General features: G+C 48.9%; 1 protein-coding gene across 1 annotated transcript in view; it reads right to left on the bottom strand.

Moving 5' to 3' along the window:
* The window catches only part of LOC138473327 (deleted in malignant brain tumors 1 protein-like), a 119,704-nt gene that overhangs the window by 70,757 nt on the left and 31,496 nt on the right, over positions 1 to 17,451 (bottom strand). The window contains exon 4 of the mRNA XM_069611996.1: positions 438 to 470. Within this exon, the coding sequence (XP_069468097.1) occupies positions 438 to 470 (33 nt within the window). The remainder of the gene's footprint in view (positions 1 to 437; positions 471 to 17,451) is intronic.

The following is a 17,451-nucleotide window of genomic DNA, read 5'->3' as shown; positions in this document are numbered from 1 at the left end:
CACCAGCTGCTGGCACTTTTATTTATTGTCTGTATTTACTTACTGTTATCCTATGTACTGCACTGCCCCCATGCCCCCTCCCCTTTACACTTGTGCAATATCATGTTAGGCCCAATAGGCGGTCAATGACATATTTAACAGCCGTGGCCGGGTCACAGCACACCACATATCAGACCATTCAGTTAACACCAAAGAAGGACACGCTGTGCAAAAAGCGACAAGCATTGGCCATTCTGCAATCGGGTGGGAAGGAACGAGCGCGCGCCCGGGCATTTACCCGAAGGGCCGAAAACATGAAGTAGATTGCTTATCGAGAGTTAGAAAAATGTAGAGGATGTTATCAATAAGACATTACTTATGAAAAGATGCTGTCTATGAAATGACACCACTATCAAACACCATTGAACAACCACAGGAATACCGATTTTGGGACTTACCTGTTCCAAATGGTGTCTGGGCTTTGGTACAATCTGCAGGGACACATGGAAAATAGTTATTCTGCACATAAAGGAAATGCCAACAGCAGCCCTGACTGCTATCCCTACGTTGTTTCTTCTTTCCCTTACAGTTATCCCTCTAGTTCTAGTGGCACACTTCATCTCTCTGACTGACTGTCAAACTCTGGCACGCTTCATCTCTCTAACTGACTGTCAAACTCTGGCACGCTTCATCCCTCTGACTGTCAAACTCAGGCACGCTTCATCTCTCTGACTGACTGTCAAACTCTGGCACGCTTCATACCTCTGACTGACTGTCAAACTCTGGCACACTACATCTCTCTGACTGACTGTCAAACTCTGGCACGCTTCATCTCTCTTACTGTCAAACTCAGGCACGATTCATCTCTCTGACTGACTGTCAAACTCTGGCACGCTTCATCTCTCTAACTGACTGTCAAACTCTGCACGCTTCATCCCTCTGACTGTCAAACTCTGGCACGCTTCATCTCTCTGACTGACTGTCAAACTCTGGCACGCTTCATCTCTCTGACTGACTGTCAAACTCTGGCATGCTTCATCTCTCTGACTGACTGTCAAACTCTGCACGCTTCATCCCTCTGACTGTCAAACTCAGGCACGCTTCATCTCTCTGACTGACTGTCAAACTCTGGCACGCTTCATCTCTCTGACTGACTGTCAAACTCTGGCATGCTTCATCTCTCTGACTGACTGTCAAACTCTGCACGCTTCATCCCTCTGACTGTCAAACTCAGGCACGCTTCATCTCTCTGACTGAGTGTCAAACTCTGGCACGCTTCATCTCTCTGACTGACTGTCAAACTCTGGCACGCTTCATACCTCTGACTGACTATCAAACTATGGCACGCTACATCTCTCTGACTGACTGTCAAACTCTGCACGCTTCATCCCTCTGACTGTCAAACTCAGGCACGCTTCATCTCTCTGACTGACTGTCAAACTCTGGCACGCTTCATCTCTCTGACTGACTGTCAAACTCTGGCACGCTTCATCTCTCTGACTGACTGTCAAACTCTGGCACACTTCATCTCTCTAACTGACTGTCAAACTCTGCACGCTTCATCCCTCTGACTGTCAAACTCAGGCACGCTTCATCTCTCTGACTGACTGTCAAACTCTGGCACGCTTCATCTCTCTGACTGACTGTCAAACTCTGGCATGCTTCATCTCTCTGACTGACTGTCAAACTCTGCACGCTTCATCCCTCTGACTGTCAAACTCAGGCACGCTTCATCTCTCTGACTGAGTGTCAAACTCTGGCACGCTTCATCTCTCTGACTGACTGTCAAACTCTGGCACGCTTCATACCTCTGACTGACTATCAAACTATGGCACGCTACATCTCTCTGACTGACTGTCAAACTCTGCACGCTTCATCCCTCTGACTGTCAAACTCAGGCACGCTTCATCTCTCTAACTGACTGTCAAACTCTGGCACGCTTCATCTCTCTGACTGACTGTCAAACTCTGGCACGCTTCATCTCGCTGACTGACTGTCAAACTCTGCACGCTTCATCCCTCTGACTGTCAAACTCAGGCACGCTTCATCTCTCTGACTGACTGTCAAACTCTGGCACGCTTCATCTCTCTGACTGACTGTCAAACTCTGGCATGCTTCATCTCTCTGACTGACTGTCAAACTCTGCACGCTTCATCCCTCTGACTGTCAAACTCAGGCACGCTTCATCTCTCTGACTGACTGTCAAACTCTGGCACGCTTCATCTCTCTGACTGACTGTCAAACTCTGCATGCTTCATCCCTCTGACTGTCAAACTCAGGCACGCTTCATCTCTCTGACTGACTGTCACACACTGGCACGCTTCATCTCTCTGACTGACTGTCAAACTCTGCCACGCTTCATACCTCTGACTGACTGTCAAACTATGGCACACTACATCTCTCTGACTGACTGTCAAACTCTGGCACGCTTCATCTCTCTGACTGACTGTCAAACTCTGGCACGCTTCATCTCTCTGACTGACTGTCAAACTCTGCACGCTTCATCCCTCTGACTGTCAAACTCAGGCACGCTTCATCTCTCTGACTGACTGTCAAACTCTGGCACGCTTCATCTCTCTGACTGACTGCCAAACTCTGGCACGCTTCATACCTCTGACTGACTGTCAAACTATGGCACGCTACATTTCTCTGACTGACTGTCAAACTCTGGCACGCTTCATCTCTCTGACTGACTGTCAAACTCTGGACGCTTCATCCCTCTGACTGTCAAACTAAGGCACGCTTCATCTCTCTGACTGACTGTCAAACTCTGGCACGCTTCATCTCTCTGACTGACTGTCAAACTCTGGCACGCTTCATCTCTCTGACTGACTGTCAAACTCTGCACGCTTCATCCCTCTGACTGTCAAACTCAAGCACGCTTCATCTCTCTGACTGACTGTCAAACTCTGGCACGCTTCATCTCTCTGACTGACTGTCAAACTCTGCACGCTTCATCCCTCTGACTGTCAAACTCAGGCACGCTGCATCTCTATGACTGACTGTCAAACTCTGGCACGCTTCATCTCTCTGACTGACTGTCAAACTCTGGCACGCTTCATCTCTCTGACTGACTGTCAAACTCTGCACGCTTCATCCCTCTGACTGTCAAACTCAGGCATGCTTCATCTCTCTGACTGACTGTCAAACTCTGGCATGCTTCATCTCTCTGACTGACTGTCAAACTCTGGCACACTTCATACCTCTGACTGACTGTCAAACTATGGCACGCTACATCTCTCTGACTGACTGTCAAACTCTGGCACGCTTCATCTCTCTGACTGACTGTCAAACTCTGCACGCTTCATCCCTCTGACTGTCAAACTCAGGCATGCTTCATCTCTCTGACTGACTGTCAAACTCTGGCACGCTTCATCTCTCTGACTGACTGTCAAACTCTGGCACGCTTCAGCTCTCTGACTGACTGTCAAACTCTGCACGCTTCATCCCTCTGACTGTCAAACTCAGGCACGCTTCATCTCTCTGACTGACTGTCAAACTCTGGCACGCTTCATCTTTCTGACTGACTGTCAAACTCTGGCACGCTTCATACCTCTGACTGAGTGTCAAACTATGGCACGCTACATCTCTCTGACTGACTGCCAAACTCTGCACGCTTCATCCCTCTAACTGTCAAACTCAGGCACGCTTCATCTCTCTAACTGACTGCCAAACTCTGGAACGCTTCATCTCTCTGACTGACTGTCAAACTCTGGCACGCTTCATCTCTCTGACTGACTGTCAAACTCTGCACGCTTCATCCCTCTGACTGTTAAACTCAGGCACGCTTCATCTCTCTGACTGACTGTCCAACTCTGGCACGCTTCATCTCTCTGACTGACTGTCAAACTCTGGCACGCTGCATATTTCTGACTGACTGTCAAACTCTGCACGCTTCATCCCTCTGACTGTTAAACTCAGGCACGCTTCATCTCTCTGACTGACTGTCAAACTCTGGCACGCTTCATCTCTCTGACTGACTGTCAAACTCTGGCACGCTTCATCTCTCTGACTGACTGTCAAACTCTGGCACGCTGCATCCCTCTCACTGACTGTCAAACTCTGGCACGCTACATCTCTCTGACTGACTGTCAAACTCTGCACGCTTCATCCCTCTGACTGTCAAACTCAGGCACGCTTCATCTCTCTGACTGACTGTCAAAATCTGGCATGCTTCATCTCTCTGACTGACTGTCAAACTCTGGCACGCTTCATCCCTCTGACTGACTGTCAAACTCAGGCACGCTACATCTCTCTGACTGACTGTCAAACTCTGCACGCTTCATCCCTCTGACTGACTGTCAAACTCAGGCACGCTTCATCTCTCTGACTGACTGTCAAACTCTGGCACGGTTCATCTCTCTGACTGACTCTCAAACTCTAGCACGCTTCATCCCTCTGACTGACTGTCAAACTCAAGCATGCTTCATCTCTCTGACTGACTGTCAAACTCTGGCATGCTTCATCTCTCTGACTGACTGTCAAACTCTGGCACGCTTCATCCATCCGACTGACTGTCAAACTCAGGCACGCTTCATCTCTCTGACTATCAAACTCTGGCACACTTCATCTCTCTGACTGACTGTCAAACTGTGGCATGCTAACTCTGGCACCCTTCATCTCTCTGACTGACTGTCAAACTCAGGTACGCTTCATCTCTCGAACTGACTGTCAATCTCTGGCACACTTCATCCCTCTGACTGACTATCATACTCAGGTACGCTTCATCTCTCTGACTGACTGGCAAACTCAGACACGCTTCATCTCTGCGACTGACTGTCAATCTCTGGCACGCTTCATCTCTCTGACTGACTATCAAACTTTGGCACACTTCATCTCTCTGACTGATTGTCAAACTGTGGCATGCTAACTCTGGCACGCTTCATCTCTCTGTCTGACTGTCAACTCAGGTACGCTTCATCTCTCGAACTGACTGTCAATCTCTGGCACGCTTCATCCCTCTGACTGACTATCATACTTAGGTACGCTTCATCTCTCTGACTGACTGGCAAACTCAGACACGCTTCATCTCTCTGACTGACTGGCAAACTCAGACACGCTTCATCTCTCTGACTGACTGGCAAACACAGACACGCTTCATCTCTCTGACTGACTATCAAACTCTGGCACGCTTCATCTCTCTGACTGACTGTCAAACTCAGACACACTTCATCTCTCGAACTGACTGTCAATCTCTGGCACGCTTCATCCCTCTGACTGACTATCATACTTAGGTACGCTTCATCTCTCTGACTGACTGGCAAACTCAGACACGCTTCATCTCTCTGACTGACTGGCAAACTCAGACACGCTTCATCTCTCTGACTGACTGGCAAACACAGACACGCTTCATCTCTCTGACTGACTATCAAACTCTGGCACGCTTCATCTCTCTGACTGACTGTCAAACTCTGGCACACTTCATCTCTCCGACTTACTGTCAAAATATGTCACCCTTCATCTCTCTGACTGTCAAACTATGGCATGCTTCGTCTATCTGATTGTCTAACTATGGCATGCTTCATCTCTCTGACTGACTGTCAAACTCAGACACACTTCATCTCTCTGACTGACTGGCAAACTCAGACACGCTTCATCTCTGCGACTGACTGTCAATCTCTGGCACGCTTCATCTCTCTGACTGACTATCAAACTCTGACACACTTCATCTCTCTGACTGATTGTCAAACTGTGGCATGCTAACTCTGGCACGCTTCATCTCTCTGTCTGACTGTCACCTCAGGTACGCTTCATCTCTCGAACTGACTGTCAATCTCTGGCACGCTTCATCCCTCTGACTGACTATCATACTTAGGTACGCTTCATCTCTCTGACTGACTGGCAAACTCAGACACGCTTCATCTCTCTGACTGACTGGCAAACTCAGACACGCTTCATCTCTCTGACTGACTGGCAAACACAGACACGCTTCATCTCTCTGACTGACTATCAAACTCTGGCACGCTTCATCTCTCTGACTGACTGTCAAATTCTAGCACGCTTCATCCCTCTGACTGTCTGTCAAACTCAGGCATGCTTCATCTCTCTGACTGACTGTCAAACTCTGGCACGCTTCATCTCTCTGACTGACTGTCAAACTCTGGCACGCTTCATCCATCCGACTGACTGTCAAACTCAGGCACGCTTCATCTCTCTGACTATCAAACTCTGGCACACTTCATCTCTCTGACTGACTGTCAAACTGTGGCATGCTAACTCTGGCACGCTTCATCTCTCTGTCTGACTGTCAACTCAGGTACGCTTCATCTCTCGAACTGACTGTCAATCTCTGGCACGCTTCATCCCTCTGACTGACTATCATACTTAGGTACGCTTCATCTCTCTGACTGACTGGCAAACTGAGACACGCTTCATCTCTCTGACTGACTGGCAAACTCAGACACGCTTCATCTCTCTGACTGACTGGCAAACACAGACACGCTTCATCTCTCTGACTGACTATCAAACTCTGGCACGCTTCATCTCTCTGACTGACTGTGAAACTCAGACACACTTCATCTCTCTGACTGACTGGCAAACTCAGACATGCTTCATCTCTCTGACTGACTATCAAACTCAGACACGCTTCATCTCTCTGACTGACTATCAAACTCTGGCACACTTCATCTCTCCGACTTACTGTCAAAATATGGCACCCTTCATCTCTCTGACTGTCAAACTATGGCATGCTTCGTCTATCTGATTGTCTAACTCTGGCATGCTTCATCTCTCTGACTGTAAAACTATGGCATGCTTCATCTCTCTGACTGACTGTCAAACTCAGACACACTTCATCTCTCTGACTGACTGGCAAACTCATACATGCTTCATCTCTCTGACTGACTATCAAACTCTGGCACACTTCACCTCTCCGACTTACTGTCAAAATCTGGCACCCTTCATCTCTCTGACTGTCAAACTATAGCATGCTTCGTCTCTCTGACTGTCAAACTCTGGCACGCTTCATACCTCTGACTGACTATCAAACTATGGCACGCTACATCTCTCTGACTGACTGTCAAACTCTGCACGCTTCATCCCTCTGACTGTCAAACTCAGGCACGCTTCATCTCTCTAACTGACTGTCAAACTCTGGCACGCTTCATCTCTCTGACTGACTGTCAAACTCTGGCACGCTTCATCTCTCTGACTGACTGTCAAACTCTGGCACGCTTCATCTCTCTGACTGACTGTCAAACTCTGGCATGCTTCATCTCTCTGACTGACTGTCAAACTCTGCACGCTTCATCCCTCTGACTGTCAAACTCAGGCACGCTTCATCTCTCTGACTGACTGTCAAACTCTGGCACGCTTCATCTCTCTGACTGACTGTCAAACTCTGCATGCTTCATCCCTCTGACTGTCAAACTCAGGCACGCTTCATCTCTCTGACTGACTGTCACACACTGGCACGCTTCATCTCTCTGACTGACTGTCAAACTCTGCCACGCTTCATACCTCTGACTGACTGTCAAACTATGGCACACTACATCTCTCTGACTGACTGTCAAACTCTGGCACGCTTCATCTCTCTGACTGACTGTCAAACTCTGGCACGCTTCATCTCTCTGACTGACTGTCAAACTCTGCACGCTTCATCCCTCTGACTGTCAAACTCAGGCACGCTTCATCTCTCTGACTGACTGTCAAACTCTGGCACGCTTCATCTCTCTGACTGACTGCCAAACTCTGGCACGCTTCATACCTCTGACTGACTGTCAAACTATGGCACGCTACATTTCTCTGACTGACTGTCAAACTCTGGCACGCTTCATCTCTCTGACTGACTGTCAAACTCTGGACGCTTCATCCCTCTGACTGTCAAACTAAGGCACGCTTCATCTCTCTGACTGACTGTCAAACTCTGGCACGCTTCATCTCTCTGACTGACTGTCAAACTCTGGCACGCTTCATCTCTCTGACTGACTGTCAAACTCTGCACGCTTCATCCCTCTGACTGTCAAACTCAAGCACGCTTCATCTCCCTGACTGACTGTCAAACTCTGGCACGCTTCATCTCTCTGACTGACTGTCAAACTCTGCACGCTTCATCCCTCTGACTGTCAAACTCAGGCACGCTGCATCTCTATGACTGACTGTCAAACTCTGGCACGCTTCATCTCTCTGACTGACTGTCAAACTCTGGCACGCTTCATCTCTCTGACTGACTGTCAAACTCTGCACGCTTCATCCCTCTGACTGTCAAACTCAGGCATGCTTCATCTCTCTGACTGACTGTCAAACTCTGGCATGCTTCATCTCTCTGACTGACTGTCAAACTCTGGCACACTTCATACCTCTGACTGACTGTCAAACTATGGCACGCTACATCTCTCTGACTGACTGTCAAACTCTGGCACGCTTCATCTCTCTGACTGACTGTCAAACTCTGCACGCTTCATCCCTCTGACTGTCAAACTCAGGCATGCTTCATCTCTCTGACTGACTGTCAAACTCTGGCACGCTTCATCTCTCTGACTGACTGTCAAACTCTGGCACGCTTCAGCTCTCTGACTGACTGTCAAACTCTGCACGCTTCATCCCTCTGACTGTCAAACTCAGGCACGCTTCATCTCTCTGACTGACTGTCAAACTCTGGCACGCTTCATCTTTCTGACTGACTGTCAAACTCTGGCACGCTTCATACCTCTGACTGAGTGTCAAACTATGGCACGCTACATCTCTCTGACTGACTGCCAAACTCTGCACGCTTCATCCCTCTAACTGTCAAACTCAGGCACGCTTCATCTCTCTAACTGACTGCCAAACTCTGGAACGCTTCATCTCTCTGACTGACTGTCAAACTCTGGCACGCTTCATCTCTCTGACTGACTGTCAAACTCTGCACGCTTCATCCCTCTGACTGTTAAACTCAGGCACGCTTCATCTCTCTGACTGACTGTCCAACTCTGGCACGCTTCATCTCTCTGACTGACTGTCAAACTCTGGCACGCTGCATCTTTCTGACTGACTGTCAAACTCTGCACGCTTCATCCCTCTGACTGTTAAACTCAGGCACGCTTCATCTCTCTGACTGACTGTCAAACTCTGGCACGCTTCATCTCTCTGACTGACTGTCAAACTCTGGCACGCTTCATCTCTCTGACTGACTGTCAAACTCTGGCACGCTGCATCCCTCTCACTGACTGTCAAACTCTGGCACGCTACATCTCTCTGACTGACTGTCAAACTCTGCACGCTTCATCCCTCTGACTGTCAAACTCAGGCACGCTTCATCTCTCTGACTGACTGTCAAAATCTGGCATGCTTCATCTCTCTGACTGACTGTCAAACTCTGGCACGCTTCATCCCTCTGACTGACTGTCAAACTCAGGCACGCTACATCTCTCTGACTGACTGTCAAACTCTGCACGCTTCATCCCTCTGACTGACTGTCAAACTCAGGCACGCTTCATCTCTCTGACTGACTGTCAAACTCTGGCACGGTTCATCTCTCTGACTGACTCTCAAACTCTAGCACGCTTCATCCCTCTGACTGACTGTCAAACTCAAGCATGCTTCATCTCTCTGACTGACTGTCAAACTCTGGCATGCTTCATCTCTCTGACTGACTGTCAAACTCTGGCACGCTTCATCCATCCGACTGACTGTCAAACTCAGGCACGCTTCATCTCTCTGACTATCAAACTCTGGCACACTTCATCTCTCTGACTGACTGTCAAACTGTGGCATGCTAACTCTGGCACCCTTCATCTCTCTGACTGACTGTCAAACTCAGGTACGCTTCATCTCTCGAACTGACTGTCAATCTCTGGCACACTTCATCCCTCTGACTGACTATCATACTCAGGTACGCTTCATCTCTCTGACTGACTGGCAAACTCAGACACGCTTCATCTCTGCGACTGACTGTCAATCTCTGGCACGCTTCATCTCTCTGACTGACTATCAAACTCTGGCACACTTCATCTCTCTGACTGATTGTCAAACTGTGGCATGCTAACTCTGGCACGCTTCATCTCTCTGTCTGACTGTCAACTCAGGTACGCTTCATCTCTCGAACTGACTGTCAATCTCTGGCACGCTTCATCCCTCTGACTGACTATCATACTTAGGTACGCTTCATCTCTCTGACTGACTGGCAAACTCAGACACGCTTCATCTCTCTGACTGACTGGCAAACTCAGACACGCTTCATCTCTCTGACTGACTGGCAAACACAGACACGCTTCATCTCTCTGACTGACTATCAAACTCTGGCACGCTTCATCTCTCTGACTGACTGTCAAACTCAGACACACTTCATCTCTCGAACTGACTGTCAATCTCTGGCACGCTTCATCCCTCTGACTGACTATCATACTTAGGTACGCTTCATCTCTCTGACTGACTGGCAAACTCAGACACGCTTCATCTCTCTGACTGACTGGCAAACTCAGACACGCTTCATCTCTCGGACTGACTGGCAAACACAGACACGCTTCATCTCTCTGACTGACTATCAAACTCTGGCACGCTTCATCTCTCTGACTGACTGTCAAACTCTGGCACACTTCATCTCTCCGACTTACTGTCAAAATATGTCACCCTTCATCTCTCTGACTGTCAAACTATGGCATGCTTCGTCTATCTGATTGTCTAACTATGGCATGCTTCATCTCTCTGACTGACTGTCAAACTCAGACACACTTCATCTCTCTGACTGACTGGCAAACTCAGACACGCTTCATCTCTGCGACTGACTGTCAATCTCTGGCACGCTTCATCTCTCTGACTGACTATCAAACTCTGACACACTTCATCTCTCTGACTGATTGTCAAACTGTGGCATGCTAACTCTGGCACGCTTCATCTCTCTGTCTGACTGTCACCTCAGGTACGCTTCATCTCTCGAACTGACTGTCAATCTCTGGCACGCTTCATCCCTCTGACTGACTATCATACTTAGGTACGCTTCATCTCTCTGACTGACTGGCAAACTCAGACACGCTTCATCTCTCTGACTGACTGGCAAACTCAGACACGCTTCATCTCTCTGACTGACTGGCAAACACAGACACGCTTCATCTCTCTGACTGACTATCAAACTCTGGCACGCTTCATCTCTCTGACTGACTGTCAAATTCTAGCACGCTTCATCCCTCTGACTGTCTGTCAAACTCAGGCATGCTTCATCTCTCTGACTGACTGTCAAACTCTGGCACGCTTCATCTCTCTGACTGACTGTCAAACTCTGGCACGCTTCATCCATCCGACTGACTGTCATACTCAGGCACGCTTCATCTCTCTGACTATCAAACTCTGGCACACTTCATCTCTCTGACTGACTGTCAAACTGTGGCATGCTAACTCTGGCACGCTTCATCTCTCTGTCTGACTGTCAACTCAGGTACGCTTCATCTCTCGAACTGACTGTCAATCTCTGGCACGCTTCATCCCTCTGACTGACTATCATACTTAGGTACGCTTCATCTCTCTGACTGACTGGCAAACTGAGACACGCTTCATCTCTCTGACTGACTGGCAAACTCAGACACGCTTCATCTCTCTGACTGACTGGCAAACACAGACACGCTTCATCTCTCTGACTGACTATCAAACTCTGGCACGCTTCATCTCTCTGACTGACTGTGAAACTCAGACACACTTCATCTCTCGAACTGACTGTCAATCTCTGGCACGCTTCATCCCTCTGACTGACTATCATACTTAGGTACGCTTCATCTCTCTGACTGACTGGCAAACTCAGACACGCTTCATCTCTCTGACTGACTGGCAAACTCAGACACACTTCATCTCTCTGACTGACTGGCAAACTCAGACATGCTTCATCTCTCTGACTGACTATCAAACTCAGACACGCTTCATCTCTCTGACTGACTATCAAACTCTGGCACACTTCATCTCTCCGACTTACTGTCAAAATATGGCACCCTTCATCTCTCTGACTGTCAAACTATGGCATGCTTCGTCTATCTGATTGTCTAACTCTGGCATGCTTCATCTCTCTGACTGTAAAACTATGGCATGCTTCATCTCTCTGACTGACTGTCAAACTCAGACACACTTCATCTCTCTGACTGACTGGCAAACTCATACATGCTTCATCTCTCTGACTGACTATCAAACTCTGGCACACTTCACCTCTCCGACTTACTGTCAAAATCTGGCACCCTTCATCTCTCTGACTGACTGTCAAACTCTGGCATGCTTCATCTCTCTGACTGACTGTCAAACTCTGGCACACTTCATACCTCTGACTGACAGTCAAACTATGGCACGCTACATCTCTCTGACTGACTGTCAAACTCTGGCACGCTTCATCTCTCTGACTGACTGTCAAACTCTGCACGCTTCATCCCTCTGACTGTCAAACTCAGGCATGCTTCATCTCTCTGACTGACTGTCAAACTCTGGCACGCTTCATCTCTCTGACTGTCAAACTATGGCATGCTTCATCTCTCTGACTGACTGTCAAACTCTGGCACGCTTCATCTCTCTGACTGTCAAACTATGGCATGCTTCGTCTCTCTGACTGACTGTCACTCAACACCTGTTTCTGAGTAATCAGCCCTTCCTCAGGACCGCATGTGAATCCCCACAGCCCTCTGTCCTACCTCAGGTCATCCTGTGCAGTCGATCCTATCACCATAGGAATCTTCGTCATTAGGTGAAGTGCTGCTTCTCCTGTTGTCATAGGTTACGCATCAGCGCCGCGCCAGCCTTATATATCTATTTTGCAACTGTGTAACCACTAGCATTGCCTGTACAATTGTTCACTGGGTTGTGTGCCTGTCCACTTACATGCAGAACACAGGTGCCTACACCAACAGGGCTGACTCAACCTGTCATTCTCCCAAGCTCAATACAGTGAGTACTAATGATTAAGACCACTTTTTTTTTAAAATAACGTTTTGCATATAAGTTATAACACGAGCAGAGCTCTCAACACGAGAACCCCATTTGAATATAAATTCAAAACTATACAAGGACATCACAAGGTAACCCCTGGACTTCTCTGGTAGTCCTCTTACGATTGGGTGTGGGGGGGGGGGGGTGGTAAAATAATTCTAAGGAGCAAAACCCCCTCTGGGCTCAGGTGATAAGAACACCGGCATGAAATAAAAGTATGTGGCAAGTCACGCCTTCAGGATCTCATGCAGAGCCCTTTCCTTTAGTGAAGGGGGGACCCCAAAGACTGCCCTCTAAACAGGGGTGTGCTCTTGATAGACAGGTCTTTTTTCACTCCTGTGTGGGGCCTGCTATGTAAATTATAACTGTGGGCAATAGTTAAAACCCATCAGTCCTCCCACCCTCTATAGAAACAATACAACGTTGTCTGTCCCATTATGCGTAGCGCATCACACAACTAATACTCCGTTATCTACCCATGGATTAATGCAAACTCTTGTGATCCTAATAATGAAACCAGTATAACAAGAACATATTCGTTTCCCACCATGCCCTTGCAGCAAACAAACCTCTTCATAGGGTTCCCTTAGACGATGACAGCCAAGAAAACGTGCTTCCAGAAACACGCAACCATCACATGTCTTCATTAGGTTCATCCTGGTGGATGGTATGAGCCATGCCTTTCAACCCTTCTCTACTCCTTCTCCTTGCAGGTAACTCGTAGTTTAGCAGGCCCAATGATCCTGCTTGGGCAAGGAAGGATTTCTTAAGATTCTAGTCTGCAGAGGGATCGTGAGGGGGGTGCTGGGCGTCTATAGCCCTGCGTCTTTTGGTTGGAGCCCTGGATAGAATGGGCTAATTACTCCTCCTCTCTCCTGACATCTACCTCTAAACCCCTCCTCCTGGGTGACTTTGACATCCACCTTGATGCCTCAATCACGGCTTCCACTCTCTTCTGTGGCCTCTGCTCCTTTCTCACCCTCTCCATTCTCCCCTCTGGTTCTACTCACTCGGCTGGACACACTCTCAATGCCTTCATCCATACTGATCTTTTTCTCTCTGCCCCACTCTCCACCCCGCTCTCTGGGTTAGACGACTCCCTCCTCTCCTCTCACCTGGGTCCTCTCAGCCCTCTGACCACACCTCCCCCAGCTCTGCTAACCTTGTTCGCGGACCTTATTCGCGGACATCCGCCTGATGAAACGAGTGTCAGTTGCTGCCTTCGCGTCCACCTTCATCCCCTCTCTTCTCCCAGTGCAGACTCTACCTCTGACTCCGCTCTCAGCAACCTCCATCTCGCTATCACTAACACTCACAACATTCTTGCCCCAGTCATGAGGATCCACCTGAAACATGCCACCATGTGTAACACTTAGTGCGATTCTGATCTAACAGCCCCGAAACGCAAGTGCAGAGCTGCTGAATGGAAGGGGCAGACCTCAAAATCATCCTCTGTTAAACTGGCCTGTTGCCTTCTCCAAAGGCAATATCGTCTCTCCATTCATTCCAAGAAGAGGACCCACAACAAGGATCGTGTCTCTGGAGCATCCAACAACACGGCTGAACTTTTTCAAATCTGCAAGGAACTAGGCAATCTTTCTGCAGTCTCCACCTTGCCTTTTCCCTCCCAGGCCTTCTGCACTGGCGACCCACTTCATTGTAAGAACTCAGGACATCCTGATTACTCTTTCTTCCTCGCTTTCCCCCTCTCCTCCTCCCATTCCCCTGCTACCCCTGGCCTCTCATCCTCCCCATGCACTCTCTCCTCCTTCTCTCCTATCACATCGGATGAGGTCACTAGAGTTTTCCACTCTATGATGTTCTCCTCCAAACAGATCTCCCTCTGTTCTTCCGGAACTATTATATTAAGGACAACATCTGTTCCCTTGCCCCTACACTTGCTGATTGATTTCTGCAATCCCTCTCTTGCCACCGGGTCTTTCCCCTCTTCCCTCAAGCACTCCCTTCTGCACCCCTCCTGAAAAATCCTACCGCCAACCCCTCGTGTCTGGCTAACTACTGCCCCATCTCTATCACTCCTTTCCTTGGGAAACCTCTGTAGAAGTTGGTCTTCCCCCAACTATTCCACCATACTGACCCCGTTAGTTGCCTACACAACCATTAATCTGGATTCCGTGTATCCAGAAGCGACGAAACTGCTCTTCTGAACACCCGTGAAGAACTACTTGAATCTCTTGACTCTAACTACCTGCTGTTCTCATTCTACTCAAATTCTCCTCTGCTTTTGATACGGTCAACCACTCCATCCTCATAAAACACCTCTATGATACCCTTGGTATCTCGGAGGGGGCACTGGTTTGGCTGACCTCCTTCCTCACTGACCATCCCACCCAGGTCATCCTAGGCTCTTTCTCCTCTCCGACCTCTATCTCCACCTGTGGCATTCCCCTGGGCTCTAACCTCTCACACTGTCTTTTTACTGTCTATTTTGCTCTGCTTGTTCATCTTATCTCCACTTTCTGTCCCTACTTACAGTCTTATGCAGACGACATCCAACTCTTCTTCAAACTTCTCTCTGATGCTCTCCTACTTCCTCTACCATTCCTGACTACCTATCTGATATCCAGTCCTGCTGCACTTCCAATGATCTCTGTCTTAACGCCAGCAAGACTGAGATCCTTCCATTTTGGGGCTCCTGCTCCTTCTTTCCTCCCTTCACTCTGGCCACCCTCTATGGGCTCCCACCCTTCTCTTTCATCTGAAGCCAGAAACCTTGCAGTCATCTTCAACTCCTCTCTCTCTTTCCTTCCTCATATCCTGGACCTCGCCAAGAAGAATCATTTCCAACTCCACCTCCTCAGAGGAATGCTCCCTTTCCACGCCTTTTCCCAGAAGTTTAATGTCTCCAGAGCTCTGGGATTCTCTAGGCTGGACTACTGCAACAGCCTCTTCCTTAATCGACCCTCTTCCTCTCTCCGACCCCTCCAGCTAATCCAGAATAGGGCTGCAAGATTTATCCTTGGCCTCAAGCCCAGGGACCTCATCTTTCCTCCCCTAAAAAGTCTCCACTGGCTGCAGGCTGCTGCACGGATCAAATTCAAATCCCTCTGCATCATCCATAAGGCTGTCTGTGGCCAGGGACCACACTATCTACAACTGACTCTCACCAAATACTCTCCCTGCAGATCTCTCCCATCTTCCGTCTCCAACTCTCCCTCATCTCCGTCTCCTCAAATTCCGCAAGCTCCTCAAGACTTTCCTCTTCTCCTCCTCCTTTCCCCTCTCCATCCCGTGCTAAACCCCACAGTCGCTGAGATTGCTGGCCGGGCCCCTTGTGTGTACTTCTGGGTCCTGGCCTTCTGTCCAATCGCCTTCAGCCTCCACCCTCCCCATGCACTTGCCTTTGGTCTCCCACTGGCCTATGCTGTCCCACAAGCCTGAACTTATTGTACTGGCAGGTGACCACTCTTTACCAAGTGGTCTCTGCCAGGCACTTACCTGTTGCCTTGCAACTGACTCTCTGGCACTTCCCCTTCTGTGGAACCTCTAGCACTACTCCCCCCACCCCCCGCTCCCTTGTCCCTTCCCTCTCTCTGCACTTGCACGCTCCGAATCTTCAAAAGGCCTAGAAGGACTGCCTCTGTCTTTTTTCATGATTTTTTAATTTTATTTGCCTTTTTGTTCCCTTGTTCCCTCCCCTTTGCCCTGTTAGCACTTTGAAACACAATTTCTTGATATACAAGTGCCTTACAAATGGACAATAAAATAAAATAAATAAACTAATGTTACATGCCAGAGGTTAAAGGGTTGCACATGGTTGGCCCATAGCTGAGATGGCCACCGCCAGAAATGCTTCACCTCAATAGCAGCCAGCATACAGCAGTTCCCGCAATGAAAAGGGCCTCCAGGCCATTGTTCTTGTTGAAGCACCATACATAAGCATCTCTACCGCCTGTCTAGGAACAGAGTGCTGTGCCACAGGTCCTATCTCACACCTCCGGGGCCGTCATTGGACACTCCTCTCAGCACAACGTTCGTCTTTCCGGCCACTGCCTCCTCCTGCTCTTCTGCAGCAACTCGGTAAGTGCTGCGATCACTCCCCTCTCCATGCTACACATTGTGACAAAAAGCAGGTCACAGTGCGCACCCACCCTCGTCTTTTAGAGGGAAACACAGTGGGATCTTCAGCAAGCTGCTTCTATATCTTGGTCCAAAGCACTTGCTCATGGCCCTGTGGCTGCCAAGCAAACCCTTCAAGAGAATGCTGGCCACTCCACGAATTCAGGACCAACCTTCCCATTGCCGCTGCTGCAGGGTCAACCGCAGTGCCATTTCTCCAACAGGGGGTAGGTTTTGCTCCCACTTGGGAGGGCCCAATAAACTTCCTGGCTCACTCTTCCACAGAGCTTCAAGAAAGCGCACCCACACTGATTGTGGTTGGCCACCAATCCATTCCCCCAGACCCCTTTAAATGGGATTATGTGGGATTATGTGGGCGCAGAGGGGCTGTGATAGCCCTTAATTTAGTAAATAAAGAATGTATAGGAGAGGGATCAGGTGAACCCCTCAAACAAATGTAAGGAAACACAGTGTGTCTATAGCATTGCAGGAGCCCAGAACTGGTCACCACTGGGAGCA

Source organism: Ambystoma mexicanum, chromosome 8 (assembly GCF_040938575.1).
Source record: "Ambystoma mexicanum isolate Mex_15411 chromosome 8, UKY_AmexF1_1, whole genome shotgun sequence".
In the NCBI taxonomy this organism is placed as follows: domain Eukaryota; kingdom Metazoa; phylum Chordata; class Amphibia; order Caudata; family Ambystomatidae; genus Ambystoma; species Ambystoma mexicanum.
This window is presented reverse-complemented; position numbering and strand designations above follow the sequence as displayed.